General features: G+C 42.7%; 1 protein-coding gene across 1 annotated transcript in view; it reads right to left on the reverse strand.

Annotated features, from left to right (window-relative positions):
* The window catches only part of agbl1 (AGBL carboxypeptidase 1), a 149,092-nt gene that overhangs the window by 39,950 nt on the left and 88,058 nt on the right, over positions 1–21,084 (reverse strand). Inside the window, exon 20 of the mRNA XM_031868067.1 lies at positions 11,462–11,642. Coding sequence (XP_031723927.1) covers positions 11,462–11,642 — 181 coding nt within the window. The remainder of the gene's footprint in view (positions 1–11,461; positions 11,643–21,084) is intronic.

Here is a 21,084-nt window from a genome sequence, read left to right on the forward strand (position 1 = left end):
ACGAATTCGGACGTCATGGCAGCTTCGGCCCACTTGCCCCCTATAACGGGAGGAGTACAATTCACGGCGGTATTTAAACTCTTCTGCCAACAGTTCCTGCCCACGGGACAAGAACTGAACCGTCTAATCATGTTACATGCTGGTCCGGTCGACCACAACACGATCAAAGACTATCTGCTCGCAGCTGGAGCCAACTCAACACCGCTAAAACCTGAATGGGAACACGCAGACAACGCTCCTTATCGAAATTTCGTGACCGCGCTCTGCACCGGCATCGACTTAAAGTTTCCACCTAAAGTCGACATGGCCCTCATCAACAGCACCAAACAACGACAAGATGAACCTGTTGGGGACTTCTACCAACGCATGAAGTGTGTTACCGCTGTGGCGAATCAGGACACTGGCGCATCAGGACACTGGCGCAGGGATTGCCCTCACCCACCCCCAGGAGGTTGGCCATCAACACGCCAACCAAGTGACAACAGAGAAGGAGAAAGGGAGGACCTGCACCAATTCGGCACTTCAGACTGACGTGATGTGGGGGAGGGAGGCGATGCGTGTGTGGGGAAGATGACTTCTGCTCCAATGACTCAGCCAGATACGGGAAGTGAAACACACACACACACACATGCATGACACACTCACACACACATCCAATGAAACACACACACATGCACGACACACTCAAACAGTAAATGGGAAAACATTATCATTTTTGGTCGACTCAGGGGCCACACATTCTGTTATTCAGAAAAAACATTTTGTTAATCAGAGTATGAGTGGTAGATATGTCTATTCTAAAGGGGCTTCGGGTTTAACTGTTACAGAAAAATTTACTGTTCCAATGACAAGTGTACACACGGACGTGACCGACCCAAACCCTGACATTAAAATGAAACATTCGTTTCTACTTTCCTCTTTCTGTCCCATTAACCTGATGGGCAGAGACTTGATGTGCTCATTTGGCATCTGTTTAACATCTTCTCCTGACGGTTTGAAAGTAGTGAGATGACGAGTAGTGAAACAAATGTTGCAACACACTCATGTTGACCCACTGTATGTCTATCAATGGATGCTTCCCATTGACCATGCAAAAGCAATGACTCATGCAGTTGACTCTCGTGTTTCTCCTCATGCTGTTTGCATGAACCCTGAACACCTTCATTGCACTTCACATGTCTCTTTTGGTCCTGACGACTAATATGCTGACACTTTCCTTGAAGACTTGAATGACAATTTGCATTGTTCGACATTGTTTTGGTCAACTCACAAATCTGCTGTGTCTGTCTGTCTCTCACCCACACAACAGGAAATGTTCCAAGTCAAGGATTCTTACCCACACATTTCCCTGTCCAAAGCACGGACTGATCAATGGAGAGATTTGGGTCCATTTGTGGCACAATGTGAACAACTGACAGACTGGCAGCCGACCTGTGACCCTAACGTTTTACGTTCACAATCTATGGGTTTTCACCGATGTTTCTGTGTTATGTTGCCACCTGCACTTCGTTCTGTTTATGTCTTCGAAGAATTATTGTTACCACCTGTTGCAAAGGGCACACTTGTAACTGATGTTTCTTCCATCTCCCCAGCCCTTGCTTCTGTTCCACAGACACTCTGGGCTTCGCACAAATATGACGTAGGCTGCATCAAACACTGCCAACCGGTTGTCATCACTCCTCGTTCTGACTTCCGCCCTCACAAACATCAATACCCACTGTGCCAAGACGCCATTGACGGTATTACTCCAGTGTTTGATTCACTCTTAAAAGCAGGCGTGATTGTTTCATGTCCAGATTCCCCGGTAAGAACAACCATTTTTCCTGTTAAAAAGATTTGTGATGCAGGCAAACCAACAGAATGGCGATTTGTTCAAGACTTAAAAGCAGTTAATGCAGCCGTCCATGCACGGGCTCCAAATGTCCCTAATCCATATACTATTTTAGCTCAGGTTCCTCCCACTGCTAAATGGTTTTCTGTGGTTGACCTGTCAAATGCTTTTTTCAGTGTCCCAGTGGACAAAGCCAGCCAGTTCTGGTTTGCATTCAACTCCAATGGTAAGCCATACACTTTCACTCGTCTGTGTCAAGGCTACACTGAATCTCCGACCATCTACAATGAAGCGCTCAGGGAAAGCTTAGAGAGTCTCAGTCCATCTCCAGGTTCTGCACTCCTGCAATACGTTGACGACTGTCTCATTTGTGCTCCAACGCAACAACAATGTCAAAAAGACACAATCAAACTGCTCAAACATTTGGCTGCCGAAGGCCACAAGGCCAGCCTATCAAAACTACAGTTTGTCTCACAAAATGTACATTTTCTCGGTCATGACATTTCAGGAGAAGGGAAAACCCTGTCTCCCAAACGCATTGCATCCATAGTGTCTATTCCAAAACCATCGACGTAAAAACAAATGATGTCATTCTTAGGAATGTGCTCATATTGCCGCGCTTTCATTCCGAATTACTCAGTTAGAACAGCCACTGTCTGAACTAATTCATGGGAAGAATCTCACCGCGCACGACAAAATCAAATGGACAAAACAAGCCTCAGAGGCATTCTCGACAATGAAGTGCGCATTACAAACACCGCCCACTTTGGGTTTGCCAGAGCCACACAAACCGTTCACTCAAACAGTCGATGAACGCTCAGGTTGTATGACATCTGTGTTATTACAGTCTCATGGTGACAAATTGCGCCCAGTTGCTTATTCCTCAGCTACACTCGATCCTGTCGCTGCAGGCCGCCACAATGTCTCCGTGCAGTGGCCGCGGGTGAAAAAGCTCTAGCAGCTTCTCGTGACATTGTCGGTTATGCTCCACTGACTCTGCTCGTTCCTCATTCTGTTTCACTGATCCTTCTCGAAACAGAAGTCATCACATCTATCCGCAGCGAGATATTTGCGTTACCACACATGTCTCCTCAACATGCCGAACGTCACTGTTAAACGCTGTACTAATCTTAACCCAGCATCTTTAATTCCTCTTCCTGGGGATGGTGAGGAGCATCACTGTTTGGCTGAGCTCCAAGCTCAGTGCACTCCTCGACCGGACCTTTTGGACATTCCTTTGACCAACTGTGACATGGTAATGTATGTTGACGGATCTGCTTCAGGGGATCCACAGACTGGTACTAATCTTGTTGGTTTTTCTGACTCAGCTATTCTCTGTTCTGGACCTCTCCCATGTCACCTCTCAGCCCAGGCCGCAGAGCTTATCGCCCTCACGGAAGCCTGCAAACTCGCAGAGGGTAAAACTGTGACCATTCACACTGACTCCAGATACGCTTTTGGGGTAGTGCATGATTTTGGCGCATTATGGAAACACAGACATTTTCTCAAATCAGATGGAAAGCCTGTTTTGCACCACACACTCATAGCAGAGCTATTGGAGTCCATTTTGTTGCCTAAAGCCATCTCTGTCTGCAAATGTGCAGCTCACACATCTAACACTGATGATATTTCTAAAGGAAATGCCTGCGCAGACACAGCTGCAAAAGCTGCTGCTCAGCTTCCTCTTGACGCCCCGCAGCCTACACCTGTCATGGTCTCAATTCCTTCTTCCCTCTCAGCGATGCAGTCCTTCTCCACACCCGAGGAAAGGCGCTTGTGGTCCTCATCAGGCTCAAAATTCACTGACGACACATGGCTTATCCCTAAACGGTAACCCCTGCTTGCCTAAACATTTCTTCCCTCACTATGCTAAATTAACACATGGGTTAGACCATGTGTCAAAAGGGGGGATGTTAAGCATTATTGATGAAACATGGTTCACTAAGGGTTTTGCAGCATATGCACAGAAGTACTGCCAGGCATGTATAACATGTGCTACACACAATATAGGTTGACCTGTACCTGTCACATATCAAGCGGCACATCCACCGCCAACTTGACCTTTTGAACATGTAATGATGGATTTTGTGGAACTCACCCCATCTGAAGGTAAAAAACACTGTCTCGTGATGGTAGACATGTGGTCTAAATGGGTTGAAGTGTTCCCATCAAGTAAACAAACCGCGACAACAGTGGCCAAAGCACTGATTTCTGAAATAATACCTCGCTGGGGTATTCCGACCAAAATTACCAGTGACAATGGATCACACTTTGTCAATCAAGCAATCACAGAGTTAGGTGCATACATGGGTATTGATTTGAAGACACACTGTGCTTATCATCCAGCCAGTGGGGGCGCTGTTGAATGAGAGAATGGAACACTGAAAACAAAATTAGCTAAATGTTGCACCGACACAGGTTTACCATGGACAAAAGCTCTGCCCCTGGTTCTGATGTACATGCGGATGAGGAAAAGAACACGCAGTAATCTCAGCCCTTTTGAAATCTTGTTTGCAGTACCTCCCCACATTGGCGTGGACGCTCCAACGGCACCTCTTCCATCTACAACATTATGTGAAAATGACATGCTAACCTATTGCACTCACTTGTCCTCTATTCTGTCTGACATAAGAAAACAGGTTGTAGCTGCACTTCCAAAGGAGGCCACGGGCCCTCTACACAGACTGCAGCCTGGTGAATTCGTGGTGGTGAAGGACTTCAGGAGAAAAAGCTGGAAGGCGAGACGGTGGCAGGGTCCATTCCAGATTCTACTTGTCACGCACACGGCTGTGAAAGTGGCAGAGAGAGCGACCTGGATTCACGCAACACACTGCAAAAGGGTCCCTTCACCGGCGGAGACAAGTCCAACCCCTTCATCAGGTGTGCCATCACCTACAACAAGTGACGGACAGCCTTAGCTGCGTCACCATCAAGGGTGCTGCAAGTGACGTGCTGAAAAGTTCTGTGTCACCTTCGTGGGATCTGGGGCTTCCGACAGACTAGTTCTGTGTTGTCCTCAGTCGCGCAGAGAGCACCAGGAGGACATCGCAGAGTAACAGACCGTTGCCATCAAGGGAGCTACCCATTCGTCCCAGAAATGTCACGGGACATAATGAGGACTCAAATGCAGATAGTCAGAGTAGTGAACAAAAAGGGTTTTAATAACTCACGAAACAAAAACAGGTAATCCAAGGATGAGACAAGGGGGGAAATCCGGCAGGACAAGGCAGGGCAAAAACAGGGCAGACAGACTGGGAAACCAGGAACAGGAAGAGCAAAACGGGCGGGTAGGTAGGAAACAAAAGCAATGATCTGGCAGTGAGTGAGTGAAAGACAAGGGTTTAAATAGTGACTAGAACAGGTGAGGAGAGTTGTGCTGATGAGGGAGAGTGTGACTGGCAGGTGCACTGAATGAACTGATTAGGGACAGGTGAAGGAAGTGAGGAGCTACAGAAAACCACACAAAACACCCAAGGTAAAGCCTGATTGTGACAAGAAATACACATATAGTTGCACACACACGTAGAACAAAAAGAGTGGTAATAACAGTGTCTCTGAGCTTGGTGGAAACCTCAACGGTGTCAACACAAACCGTAAACGCTCACACAAATCAGTTGCTCGGGTGAATTACATACGAACTGATTGGCTGTTGAACTCAAACATGGAGCGACAACGCCCATGGAGTCTGCTCCGTCGCGTTTGTGGCACACGAGGTACATTAACGTTTGTTTTTGTTGTTTCCACACTTGTTGTTTTACCCTTTGTTTTGCATCACATCCATCACTACGACCTAGACACACCGACTTCCAACTCGACGACTCACAATGACAGCACATGGACGAACGCAACTGCAGAGCGGGTAAAAAGGATGGCCATAGCACACCTAGGACATAGTTGACTAGACACAGGGGTGTCACCAAAGAACCCCTATTCTCTGAACATGTGGTGGCGATACGCCCAGTTCACGGCAAAAGAAGCCAATGTCACAAATTGTTACGTATGTTCTCTGATACCATCTAATTCTCGTCAGCCTCGCATTACGGCTATTGAAATAGGCCCATCTGAGGGATGTTTCAGCGCTTTGGCAATCAAAGGGTACCACCATGCGCGCTCATTTTGGGATCTCCTTAAAGGCCCCGAATGTGACGGCCAACACATGGTTAAACGTTTCATTGGCAACAGCTCGGCAACCTCATCTTTTGTGACCCAGGCGTCCCTCGATCCAAAAACACGCTTTAATACATGTTATGCCCGAAATGGCACCGTTCCAGTGGGACGTCTAGGACTCAATATCTGCAAACACATCATTGTAACGGGTAGGTTAATCAGAGACTATGATTGCAATATTACCGCATACCCTTCTTATCGTCTCTCCTGTGCGAACATAACAGGACGCAACGTGACACATTGTCAAAATATAGCAGTACAAGAGTGTGCTTCGTATCCCGAGTACTGGAATGACGATATTTGGTCCTGCAGCGGACTCAAGTACGAGGCCACCAACCCATTCGATTGCCCTACTGGTGCCAACTGTACTGTCGCATACCGAACCGCGGTCCCAGGACACAATGGTACCTATCCTGTTACACAAGGGTGGTGGCTGTGTGGTAATTTAGTTTATGCATCTCTCCCACCAGAATGGGACGGAGTATGTGCACCTGTTCATATCACAGATCACACATTCATTCTCTCCGCCACAGCAATGACCACACGCACGAAACGTGAGACAGGCCTACATCCTGATATAGATTTTAAACCCCATGATTCGGTTTGGGGTTCAAATGTCCCGGATGAATTTAAACATGCAGGGACAGGTAAATAGGTACTCTGGGGTCTGTTCCCCTGGGTAGGAGTGGGCAAAAATACTTTGCGTATTGAAACAGTTGACTACCGTTTTAAAAGCTTTGTGAGCATGACCTTAGCTGCAGCAAAAGGGGTCCGCGAAGAACTGACCTCCATGCGTTTAATGGTTATGCAGAACCGTATGGTGTTAGACCAGCTGACAGCAGTTCAAGGAGGCGTTTGCGCTATCGTAGGTGAACACTGCTGCACTTTCATTCCAGAAAATGATGCTGATGGTGGCGTTATTCACCAGGCAATATTGGACATGACTAAATTACAAGACGCCATGGCTAAGGATGCCACACCAGAACCTGACTTCCTCACTCAACTATGGCGAACGTGGCGTATGACCATAATACAATCCATTTTGATATTGATCGCTTTCATCGTTTTTGCTACCTGTGGCATCCCACTCATTTGACACATGATAAAGGGTTTAATTTCCAACCACATGGTGTTATACACTCGCGTACCCCCCGCAGATGACCAACCGGACCTTTTCCCCACCCCTGACTACCAAAGCGACACAGACTCTTACTCCGAGACTGATGAGGTGTAGACAAAGGGGTAACATGTGATTTCTTTGTTTTATTATTATTTAATATTTTTATTATCCAGACATATCTTGCTTGCTACATTACAGAGATCCTTTATCTCACAAAAACAGCTTTTCTTCAGATATCTCACATGATGATGTATTTTAAAACCATATTTTGGGAGAAATGCTTCTGATGTTATTGTGATGTCCTTGTAACATATTTTTGCAATATTGTGTGATTAAAGTATAATCAAAAGTTTTAAAGAATGTACTACTCGTAGTCAGGCAATGTTTTTTAATTAGTTTTGTATCCAGGTGTCTTGTTATCTTTTCCCACAATGGTGGGAAGTGAAGAGTCACTGTTTCTTTGTTGGTAAGAAAGAGACACAGCCTTGACTCCAGAACTGAATTTCAGAAATAGACATCCTGTGTCTGAAATACTTTTACTCCCCTTTTGACACATTATCTGAATTTGTAAAGGCGTGAACCTTTTGTATGCATAAATGATGATTGAATGTTGCACCTTTTAGAAGCCTTCTCACAGTACACTGAGATACATGTCTTTGGGACTGCTCTCTCTTTATTGCAATAAAGACCGACAACTCTGATTCTTTCGAGACTCTGTTTATTGATCCAGATTGAAAACTTCCACCCTTCTCCCGATTAATCTTAGAAATCTTCCCTCACAATATTCTTACACTACCAATAACAGTTCTGACAAAAGTCTGGTCGTACTCAGAAAATCTCCACATTTATATATGTCGGTAAGGATATTTATCGTATTAGACATTTGTGTGAAATTTTCATGATTAGCATATCAATTCTTGATTCATGGTCAAAAACTTGTTTTATGTGGTTACTGTGACCTTCGGCCTAAGTTTAGGCATACTTCCAAAATCTGAAGCAACGATAGTAAAGCTTATCAAAATGATTTAGCTCCGTCTGGACTGTAAGCTACAAAAGTTAGCTGCACTAATCAATATTTCTATATAAACAATGGATCAAATGACAATGTGAAATGTGAGAGTTGTCTCGCCGTGACAATCACCAACGCTGCGGTTCCCCTCAGCTCTAAAGGGCGCTTACACAAGCTGTCCCTTTGGCTAGTCTGAGCGAAATTGATACTTTTGGTTAATTTCTATTTACTCTGGTTTGGTATCACAGCGCACAAATTAAAGCAGACTCAAATTTGAAATAAGATTTTATTTTACTAAGCACTTTTCTACTTTCTTCACCTCCAGTTTTTCTTTTTCTTAAAATGACCTTATATACTGTACCTCACTGTTTTTTGTGAACTCAGCATGTTCTCTTCAGCAGAAGTCCAAGTCAGTCCTCTCCCACCCATGTTAACCTGTCCTTTACCTGCATACACCTCAACCAGTGCCTGCACAGGTAGCCCTTTTAAACCCTTGGTTTGCTTCCTGTAACTGGGTTGGATTATGTTCTCACTGCCACAGCACTGCACTATAGAGTTCACCTCTCGCAAGCTTTTTCTGAACAGTTGTCATGGTCTGCTCCAGCCTACTTTGATTAAAACTGACTAAATGATGGCGTGTGAAAGTGCCCTTAGCCTCTTTCAGCTCATACTTTTAGTTCTACTCTCATCAAGCCAGTCTCCAGCAGCAAGCAGCTGTTTGCTGCTGAGCAGAGAGCGCACAGAGCTTTCTTACTGCAAACAGCAGACAGACACAGTTGGCAACCAGCTGGTGAACATAGTGGAGCATTTAGCAGCTAAAGAGACAGATATTTACCTCAGGAGTAGGTGAAGACCAAACGTTCTGTTGAGTGTATAGATAAGAAATAGTTTGCTAAAAAGTTAACCATGATGATTTTATTCATTTTGTGTTTTTTTAAGCTTCTTGCCCCCAAGTAGGCGAGAAATGTGTTACTGCAGCTTTGAGGTAGATGGCACAGTTCCACGATGGCAGATTCGATTCTTTTGTCAAATTTTCCCAACATAATTTCACAATGCAAGACTAGCAGGAGACTAAGCACCTGAACGTTGCCTTCAAGACATGACAAAAAAAATGGTAATTCAACCTATTTATTATTGGAAAATGACTCAAAGCAAACATATCCCAATCTAACATTGATGAGAGAACCTCCTGTCCCTGCTTTTCAAATGGTTTTTCATGTCTTTGAGGACCCAATATACACCCACCAACCAGCAGGGAATGGGATTTGAAGTGAAAAAAAGAAGAAAAAGGCTGTGTTGATGCTTTGGCAATATTGTTTCAGTTTCGCAACAATTTCATGCTCAAGAGAATTGACCCGAGAAGGAAAGAGAGTAAGAAAGTCAGGAGAAAAGAGAGACGGGGAGAAAGCTGACGGCACGATGAGTAAATCCCTGCAGTGTCCAACTTAATTCCTGTGAAATGTCAGAGCTGTGTTGCAAGACTTACATCACACACACACACACACACACACACTGAGAGAGAGCAAACTAAAGGAATGATCTGGGATAGAAACGGACTGAGATAAATCAGGATCTTCAGGTCATGAGGACAGAGCTTTTGGATGGTATTATTGTTCATCTCTTGCTGTTTTTTTTATCTCCAGCTGAGACAGACTGTCAAGTCTAGACACAGCATGAAGAGGGACTGCGCAAAAGAAGTTAAGGGTTGTAAAAATAACAAAATAACCTTTATCACCGTACCGTATCTTGCACCATGCACATAGTTTTTGTTTTATGTAACAAGTTTTAGAGACATCCACAACAGTCATAATGAACAATCATAATGAAAGCTGTTGACAGTTTATGCAGAGGTGGCTGAACTATATTTACACAAACCCTGAACTCTAAGTACACTAATCCTGAACTCTGAGTAGACTAACCCTGAACTCTGAGTAGACTAACCCTGAACTCTAAGTACACTAACCCTGAACTCTGAGTACACTAACCCTGAACTCTGAGTAGACTAACCCTGAACTCTAAGTACACTAACCCTGAACTCTGAGTACACTAACCCTGAACTCTAAGCACACTAACCCTGAACTCTAAGCACACTAACCCTGAACTCTGAGTACACTAACCCTGAACTCTGAGTAGACTAACCCTGAACTCTGAGTAGACTAACCCTGAACTCTGAGTAGACTAACCCTGAACTCTGAGTACACTAACCCTGAACTCTGAGTACACTAACCCTGAACTCTTTGTAGACAAACCCTGAACTCTAAGTACACTAACTCTGAACTTTGAGTAGACTAACTCTGAACTCTAAGTACACTAACCCTGAACTCTAAGCACACTAACCCTGAACTCTGTGTAGACTAACCCTGAACTCTAAGTACACTAACCCTGAACTCTAAGTACACTAACCCTGAACTCTGAGTACACTAACCCTGAACTCTGAGTACACTAACCCTGAACTCTGAGTAGACTAACCCTGAACTCTTTGTAGACTAACTCTGAACTCTAAGTACACTAACCCTGAACTCTTTGTAGAGTTGATACTTTTGTTTCAATTCATATGCCCATCACCCCCTCCTTTAAATGATGCCCACCCCCCTCATCAACAGATAGGAGTCCTTATAAAATGCACTCCCACATTTTGTTATTCATGTATGAAGACCAAGAACAACAATTAAGTTTAAAAAACAAAAAAGAAATACAAAGCTGTTCATTGTAGGAGCTTAAATTCTTGCAGTTCTGGCAGCTTTCAGAAGTTGTTAATGCTAAAGTGTATTTTTAATGCAGGGCTAATGAGTTACAAATAAATACATTTCCCAGAGTCACAGTGGAGACTAATTACTAAATGGAACTAACAAAAAAGAAAAGAAAACAAGGCCACAGGAGTGAAGCTTTGCACAGGGCAACACCGGACAAATGCAGAGAATTCACCTGAGAGAGAGACAGAAAGTGTTGTCCAATGGACACTGGCTGGAAAACACTCAGCAGTGATCTCATGTGAATGTCCAACATGTGCCGAACACACAGCACATGAGAGCATTTCATTGCAGTGTGTGTGATACTTTGTGATACATAGCGATCTGTGGCATTTATTTTTTTAATTTTGCACCTCTCTCACTGCAACATATCCAATACACCCTTTTTAATCATGGCGGGGTACTTTGTCCTGCTTCCTCGTGAGGAGTTACGAGTTCATTAACGCTGTATTCTACATTCACATAATGATCTATTCTACGTGTGTTGACTGACTGTTACTTTTTTAGGGTTTAGGCTAAGAGGAGGCACTGGCACTTCGAATGCTTGTTAAACGAGTAAAGTCTTGCTCATGCCTCCCACTCACGTGCCGTTGACGACTCCGTCCGGGTTGAGCATGGGGATGAGCTTGAAGACAAAGGCCTCCCTCAGACTCTGGGCCACCGGGTCACTGCTGCACAGAAACTCCAGCGTGCCCTTCATCACCCAGCTGGCATTGGACTCACCGGGATGGACTCGGCCTGTTAGCATGATATAGGGACGATTACCTGGATGGAGACAGAGACATGATGCGCAGTAAGTGGGGAGTGTCAGAATCTTGTTCAGTCACTTGTAACCTTTTCCTACCAAAATGATCACATATGTGCCTTTTTTTTTTTTTTAAACCTGCTAAAAATAAGTGACATCTTTTGACGTCACGAACGGCCGGAAAACTGGGTTAGAAAACAGAGACAACATTCCGTCAGTTCTTTTTTTTAATATATGTTACTTATTCATTCTCTCAGTTGGTGAATGTTGGAACAGCGAAAATACTAACAGTCTGTTGTGATGACTTTTATTTTATTTTTATTTTTTTAACAACAATCAGCTCCTTAAAATTACTGTTTCTGTCAACGGAGTCTCGTAGCTTTGAGGAGGGCATATAACGGCTGTTTCTCTTACATCCAACTCAGTGAAATAAGGGTTTATTTCAACCAAACCTGAGTTGGTGATCGTTGGAACAGTGGTTTTAATCATTTTGCATTTTGTTTCTGTTTGAATGAAGTGTGTTCCCACGATCAGCGAGGTAAAATTACTGTTGTCTGACTTGAGTCTGGTGGCTTTGAGGAGAGCATAATAATTGTATGCTTTGTAAGTTGAGAAATCATAATTACCGTTGTTGTGGTTTTTTGATGAGCCGCTAGAAATCTTGCCCTACTTGTTTATCTACGTCATCCCCACCCCCCCTATCTTCACCCGGGCTCCAAGGCCGCTATACTAGACTCCCTGTCTCAGTGATGTGAATAACATATGACAATGATACGGGCCAATATCACAATATGAATATACATGGATACATTTCAAATGATGGATATGATTGATTTTACACAAATATATTTCAAGACACACATACATTTTTCTCCCACACTGTCCAAATCTCTGTTGATTTTATTATTTACTGATTTCAACACGTCCAAAAATTAGTATGTCCCCCCGGGTGTCATGGAATGAATGAATATTTATTGTGACATTTATCACTGAAGACAAAAGCCAAATATTTTGTGTTTTTTGTCCAGTTGGAAAGTGCCTTTAGTGTATCAGGGATCCTACCTGAGAAATTGAAGCAACAGTACTGTTTCTAAACTGAGCGGTACCCTGTCATCCAATGGAGAGCCGCACCATATATTGTTATCTGGTCGACATTTCCTGTGTTCTGTGATTGTCAGGCATCATTCAATTATCCACATCCGGTTTTTAATTAAAGCTGCGCTGATGCCATGTCCTCTATGGCCATCACAACAATCTATTAAGCTCCGGCGGCAGTGGTGACAGATGGGCAATTATGTTGTCTACCAGAAGCCATGTGTGATAATTGCAAGGTTGCGCAAGGGTCATACATAACATGTCTGAGTGTCAGAGATTAGAATGCAAACGTTGTGCAGATAGCATCTCAACAGATGGGAGAGCGTGTGATCAGTCAGGGTTGTTTGAGCTCTATGTCAGTCTGCTATTTGGGAGATATTTAGGGAAATGGTGTCTGAATCAGCAACAGGTGGATAGACAATGGCCTGTCCTGATTTCATTCATCAGAGTTTAAAGGGATTATTGAGGATCGCCTCAGACCAGCCTGCTTTTCTAAAAATGACTTTCCTATACAACAAAACTGCATTGGCAATTACGTTTCAAGGGAAACATAGTTCCTGACGCATACATTTGTTTTGGACAAATCACCCATTACCACCCAAAAGTTGCTACAAAAATGAAACAAAGTTGTAATTAACTGTGATTTTTCTATAAAAGACATAAGTCTTTGTTGTAGCTAGAAGAAGGATAAAAACACTGTTCCAGTCATTTTCATGATCATAGATTTTCCTATCATATGGTAATTAATGGAAACCCCAACTGAAGTTCCTTGAATGGCCACTTGAGGCGGGCTCAAAAATGGAGTCAGAACGCCATGTTAAAATGCCCAACTTAACAGAAAATGGTACCTGGAACAAAAAAGAAGGTTTTGGTCTCTATAGCTAATATCTCATTCATGACAACTTTATTGGGGGTGAATTTCTATGTGACTCGCCTGTGCTAATGACATTAAATTATGAAAATTAAATAAAGTTTTACATAATTAAGGGCACGGCCGCTTTGAGAGAAAAGCTTTTTGGTAGCCAAAATAAGCATCCCAACTAATATCATAGTTAACCTGAACTACGGATGCACCTTGTTAACCAAGCTAGCTGTCTAGTGCTACCGCAAAATATTACTTTAGCATTTGTTGTGCTAACGGTACTTGGCACTGATGGGCCTTGCTCTTCCAGCTCCTCACTTCTTTAGACATGGGCAGTGTTCAAAATCACATTCTAACTGCATACTACATATTGCCTATCTAAATCCTTACTTTCTTGCTTGACAAAATAATTATCGCATAATGAAGTGATACATTAACAGCTTATAGGCTGGTTCAAAGTCTCCCACAACTGACGACCGGTCTTAAGGCACCCAGATGCAATGCATTGTGGGGCAGTTGAGTTTGTGCAGTAAGCTCACGTCTCATACTTTATGCACGGTTTCAAACAGCCATGGTAAGTTTTGGCCTCAAAATACCAAGAAGGCGACTGCCAAAATGCTAAACTTCAAAACCGTGGTCCACAAACCATTGGATGACGTTGCAGTGACTACGTCCACTTCTTCTATACAGTCTATGACTTTAAACCACTGGTATGTTCCCGGTCCCACTTGTTCCGCTGCAGAGATTCACTGCCTCCTACAGCTCACTGGTCAAGCAGACGAGGCTTCCCACATCACTACTGGCCTGCAGCCGGTTCAGGCCCATTACCATTGGCTTATTACTCTAAATTGGTTATAATGAAGTCTGGTACAATGGACTGAGAAGTGTTGGAACATTAGTTGCAGATAGTGAGATGGGTGTCACATTTGCTTCTCATCATCTGTCTTCATCATTAACTCTATATATAGAGTTAAGAGCTTCAACACTGGATTAATATGGATGTTGAAATAGTTTTATTCTTTTTCTACTCTTTAGTTTTCATCTTTGGCTTTCATGGAGAACCCACAATTTAATATCCTTTGATGAATGTCGAATTCTTTCATTTGTATTCACTAATGGTGGCCCCGTCCTGAGGCTGTTGTGAGAGCAGCTGCATCTCACACAGGACATGTTTGAAGCAGGTGATGTTAGTGACATCCCGCCCACAGAGCGCTGTGTGGGTGTGTGTGTGTGTGGTTGTGTGTGTGCTGTCCTGTCATCACCACTTTGGGTAAATCCCCACATGCATTTTGTTCCCCCCAGAAAGGTGTCTTTGCCTCAATTTCACACCTGAAAAGAAAGCAACATTTTAGTACTGCAATGTGATACAATGGTTGGCTCACAGCGATTGCTTTGTGATTTGGCGAAAAAACCACACACTAATAAAAGACTAGAAAAATATTTTAGAGGGGATACCAGAGGCTGCGATAAACCAACCGCACAGTGTTTCTGTCTGTCTCTTTTTATTGGGATGAAAATGTACAAAACCTCGCTCTGCTGCTGCTTTAATATATATATTCTTTTGCTATTTTCAATCTTCTTCTTTTACTTTATAAAACGCTCTTCCTGCGAGACAAAAAAAAGAACTGTAAGCTCTTCACAGTTGAAGACACATCTGACATTTCAGAATGTTCATTTGAAGTTAGGCAATTTCTGTATTGCAATATTCAAAGAGTTGCTTCAACAACCTTGGAATGAATTTTAAACAAATGTTACATGTTATTGTTGTATGTCTTTATAGTTAACTGCTTTTGCAGTTTAATAAACATACTTAACAGATCATGATACATGCTCCATTAGGTGTCAAACAAACTGCGATTTTAGAATGTCACCGACCAAGCAAACTAATCACAGGGACGGCACAATGTTTGTTTGAGGTAATAGTTTCACAGCTTCACCATTTCCTTTGCACATTGCATTGTGGGAGAATAGCATCGTGCCACAGCACACTTCTTCCACATGCGCGTAACCTGCTTACAATTTATAAAGAGTATGGGATTGGGACACAGCAAGTACAGCCTGGATTTACTTGGTCGGCTGTGGCTCGGAGGTAGAGCGGGCGGTTCGATCCCCGGCTCCTCCAGTCCATGTCGATGTGTCATTGGGCAAGATACTCAACATCCCAGGATGATTTAATGCAAAAATATTAAGGTATCAAACACGCATTACTACTTTGCACTTAAATATTTAACATTTATTCCAACACGAAAAAAAGCAGTAAATAACACTTTGATAAACACGTCAGGACATCTTATTTTTGTCACCCTCACAGGGAATTCAGTATAATATATATATACACAGTGTATATATATATTCACCTGGTGCCTAGATTTTGTTTATCCTTTACATAAAAAAGACATTTACACCATTTACTGGTGCATAAACATTCACCAGGATTTGAGAGTTTGACTCTGACAATTACCCCCAGACCCCCTGCTTAATATCTTTATGAAAGAGTTGAGGCCCCCTCTATGTGCTTATCAGTGTATTAAAGACTGAACATCAAAACCTACAACTCTGAAGCTCACCAGGGGGCACTTGGTAGAAAATAATAGTAGAATGAGAATGATAAACTGCATGCATGATGCAAACGTGTTAGCCACTGTGCAATTCTTTAAGACTGCTTAAGTTTGATCTCAAAATACACCGTCTGGCTTGTTCTTATGATGCATTCCTAATAAAATAGGACTTTCATAGTTTGTCACTCAACATACAGTGTACAGGAAACATACAGTTTCTGCTCCTTACTTGTATAGTGTCTTTTCAAAATAAACGATGTTCACAGGAAACCCACAGTTTCTAAATGTTACATACATACGGCATCCTTTCAAAATAAACTTACGTGTTCACAGGAAACAAAGTTTCCTCTCGTTACATGCAAGATTTGTTTCAAAATGAACTGTGTTCACAGGAAACATACAGTTTCTGCTTATTACATGGGAAGTGTCTTTTCAAAATAAAGTTCTTGGTTCCCAGGAAATGTACAGTTTCTGCTCATTACATTACTTTTCAAAATAAACTTCCAATGTAGGTTTACTTAGTTTTTAGGCTTACTTAACAAAACTGCTCGGTTAGGTTTAGCAAACGATCATGGTTTGAGTTACAATAGGTATGTTTGTTTTGTAAAATAACAACAATAACTAATTGGAATTAGTAAAGTATGGAAGTTATGTAACAAATGTAGGTAAAATAAGTTAACATTTGACTTGGTATTACACGGTACAAGAAGGCTGGTCTCCGAGGGGGAACGTCCTGTTCCAACCTCCCCTCCCTCCCACATGGACTTTCTGTCTCTTTACGTTAGTCGCTCTGAGCATCTAGTTTGAGTTGGAAATTAAAGCTGCGAGCAGCATTGATCGGCCCCTCGCAACTTCACGCACGTCGAGGGTACTAGCAGGACTCTGGCCATGCATTTCTGTGACCGTCATACACTGCGTGCACGAGTTAAACGGTATTTCCCGGTACTGGCAGGACTCTGGGTAACGCGGCCATGAATTTCTGTGACCATCACACTCTGCGTGCACGAGTGAGATATTTCCTGCGTAGACCAGCAGCGTAGCAAGATCATGTTGCCAGGTCTTAAGCCTCAAATGTTTTGAGTGTACATCCGATACAATCATAAATGTAAGCCTGTTAATATCATTCAGAAAATGAATGTGTGTGAATGCGCTTCAGTGTTTGTAACATAACAGACTGTCAGTTTACTGAGATGGGGTTCAACTCCCTGCAGTGTCCTGCTGATTGTATTTGGACTAACATGAAAGTTAACAAAACAGTAGTGCCATTTGCTGTTACTTGAACACTTTAATTTAACACTGTTTTTATTTTAAGTTCTTCTGTAACTTTAGACTCTAGTGTGAAGCATTCATTGTAACGTTTAACCTGATTGTCATGAAGAAGCTCTGGACAGATCATTTATACTAATGCCCACTGACATGGTTTGAAAATCCACTGTTATCTAACTTTTGCTCTCCAAGCGTCTTAGTTTGCACATTTAGATCAGAGAATTCTTTTTCTCATGGTGTGCCCACAAACCCTTTCAATAAGTTCAGTGTTTGGGCCGCTGTAATTATAGAATCCTGCTTACGTCCGTGCTTATCAGTAGGTGGCGCTATGACTATGAGTTAATATTGGCATGCAGAAGTCCTAAAGCCATGACAGTCAACAAGCATGTCAAGTTTGGGACAGTTTTGACAAAGTACAGACGAGTTACAGCAGCTTGATGGATGATGGTGAACCATGTAAAATGGCCATCACACCATATCCACGTCGTTCTTTGAAACCTAAAGCTTTTAGTAACTTTTAATCGCTAAGATCTTTAGATTGTTCTGACCAAATTCTAAACTGATCGGATTAATTCCCTAGGAGGAGTTCGTAGTACAGCACCTGGAAATGGAAAAAAAACGCGAGAAATTCACACAAAATTCAAAATGGCTGACTTCCGGTTGGGTTTAGAGCATGGACCCCAAGAGACTTTTTTTTTAAGTCTACATGTGAAACACCTGCTTACCAAATTTTATACATCTAGGTGAAACGTACTGCGAGGGCTGCATCGTTGAAATATTGTTGACACGGCAACGGGCTTTCACGAAACAACAAGCTTTGTGTAACTTTTCATCACAAAGGTCTTTAGATTGTTCTGACCAAATTCTAAGTTGATCTGATTAATTCCCTAGGAGTTCGTTAAAGTAGAGCGCCTGGAAATTGTAAAAGCGACACTAGAAATTCATAACAAATTCAAAATGGCTGACTTCCGGTTGGGTTTAGAGCATGGTCCCAAGAGACTTTATTTTAAGTCCACATGTGATACATATGCATACCAAATTTCATAAATCTATGTGACAGTACAGCGAGGGCTGCTTTGTTGAAATTTTGTAGGGGGCGCTATTGAGCCGATTTGCCACTCTGAACCAATAAAATCATATTATATAACTACATTTTGGCCTTTAAATCTGTTTTCCAAGTTTGCTTATGTTTCGAGCATTTTTAGCCTCTCAAAATTACCTTCGTTGTTAACGGCGAAGACTGCATCGCCACCGCAACGGTGTTCGACGAAACACCAAAAGCTTCATGAAATGGCATTATGAACTTCTTATATTTGTGTGGAACTAATTTGATATTGATTTGATTTACCTACTAAGAGAAACAAGCCAAAGTATAAAGACTTTAACTTCCTGTTACCAGTAGGTGGCGCTATGACTATGATTCAAAATTGGCCTGCAAATGTCTTCAGGCCTGGAGTCTAATCAAACGTGCAATCTGGTAAAGATCTGATGATGTGGAGTTGAGTTACATCAGTTTATTCGTTCATGACGAAGGATCGAAATTCAACTACAACTTCTTACAATCTTCACAATGAAGCATTATCAAGGTCTTAAGGCTTTTCTGACAACATTTGAGAGGGATCTGATTAATTTGTGAGGAGCTGGATGTCAAAGTACACAACTTACAACTTCCGGTTGCCACTAGGTGGCGCTATTACTATGATTCGAAATTGTCATATAGATGTGTTCCGGTTCAGGATGTTATGACATATGAGAGATTTGGAGCAGATTAGACAATGTATGGTCGAGTTACAACAACTTCCTGTTTCGCGGCGAATGGTGTTTATTTGACGCCCCGCCACGGATACATAGTTCGATAACTTTTTGATCTTTGAGTAACTTTTCACTGCCAAGGTCTCAAGAACATACTGACCGAATCTGAAGTCAATCGGGTAAAAGATCTAGGAGGAGTTCGTTGAAGTATGACGCCTTGAAACGGTCCAAAAACGTCATAAAATTCAAAATGGCCCACTTCCTGTTTGGTTTAGAGAAAAATTCCAAGAGGATTTTTTGTACGTCCCATCACGATCCACATACCTACCAAATTTCATACAGCTAGGTGAAACCCAATGTTGGGGCTACTCAATAGGGGGCGCTATCGAGCCAATATTTCATACCGCAGCTGGACACCCCAATCAGACTGCAATTTTCGCAAATTCTGGCTTGCGTGCCAAATTTCAGACGTTTTCCAGTATCCCAAGCACCTCCTTTTTGCGATGAAAGTGGTAAAATAATAATAATAAACATACGAAAAACAATAGGTCCTCCGCTCCGACTACGTCAGTGCTCGGGCCCTAATGAGATTTAAAAGAGGACACAGAGCTCCGTATCTATACAGAAAAGACAGGGTCACCTGCAGAGAGTCTGTCAAACAACCAGGAGACTCCTACATGAGGAGCTCAAGTTGTAGAATCAGAATCAATGCACTCGAACATATTCCCAGTTTACTTTTGACTAACAAAGGCACGCAGCAAGAGACGGACAAGAGAGAATGAACAAACGAGAAAGGGAAAGAAAAAAGAGAAAAGTAAGTTTTCAGTTCCAGACAGAAAGGATGTAAGACCATAGCCCAGAGTGAGACAGAGAAGCCATCCTAGTCCAGCTCCAGCTACCTGGAGGCCATGCCTGGCCTGCTAAATGAGATTATGTTAGATAATTCACGGCTTTCAGAGATGAGCTGTGATTGCACTGGAAGCCTTTTTTAATTAAAGACAAGAGGAGTGAGGCATGAAGCGGGCTGCTCGGTCTAACCCGTCCCTCTCTGAAGAAAAAGCTGGAGTGTCGAAGGAAAACGATAAAGAGCAGAACTTGGTTTGGGAGTCAATATGATGATTTTATTTTTAAAACAGAGAATAAATAAATGGGTTCAAATGAGTTTATGTAGCTATACCAACTGACACAGCTGGTTGTAATTAGACCTGATTAGCATAGTAATTTGCATACACAGGAAGACTGGAACTGATTGCCGGCTGCCCCGGGACTTGTCTGCACTCAAGTTTGGGTTGTTTGTCCAACATAGACCCACACACAAACACCCTCAGGACTCAAGACTTTTTTTTTTAAAGTTCACATACAAATCTACATAAGCCTGTTATGCCCCGCCCCTCCGCTCCGCCAGTCTCAGAGTGAATGGGGTTTTGAGGTTAATTGCTTGTTCGAGAGAAGTGAACACCAGCTTGCCCTTACGTGATGGGACATCTCCTCTTTGCTGCACCTCAAGGTAACCGGCAACCTTTTGGGCGCGCTAGAGATCAACGGCAACACCTCTCGGCAAATTGAGCCACGAGGGAGACAAACACTGAGGGGAAGGAGGTGAATTGCCAGTGGCGGGAATACACAGCTGGGTCATCAGATATGTGCACTGGGGATAAACCCATTGCCACTACATAATCCCTTGGCCATGTTTTTGGTGAATTGGAATCCTTAAGAATTCAGTCTGAGTTGTTGGCAACACCTGTGTTTATTGAGGCTGTTCTCCTACACCATGCGTAGCAACAAGTAATGCACTATAATGTTTTTAAAAGCCACGCAATTAAGTCGTTTGTTAACCAAATAATCATGAGCCAGGACAGGTGATGTCGGATGATGAGTGATTGACACTTATTTGCACTCAACTTCCATGCTTAACATTACAGAAAGGAA

This window comes from Anarrhichthys ocellatus, unplaced genomic scaffold (genome assembly GCF_004355925.1).
Source record: "Anarrhichthys ocellatus isolate YVR2014 unplaced genomic scaffold, GSC_Weel_1.0 scaffold41, whole genome shotgun sequence".
Taxonomy (NCBI): domain Eukaryota; kingdom Metazoa; phylum Chordata; class Actinopteri; order Perciformes; family Anarhichadidae; genus Anarrhichthys; species Anarrhichthys ocellatus.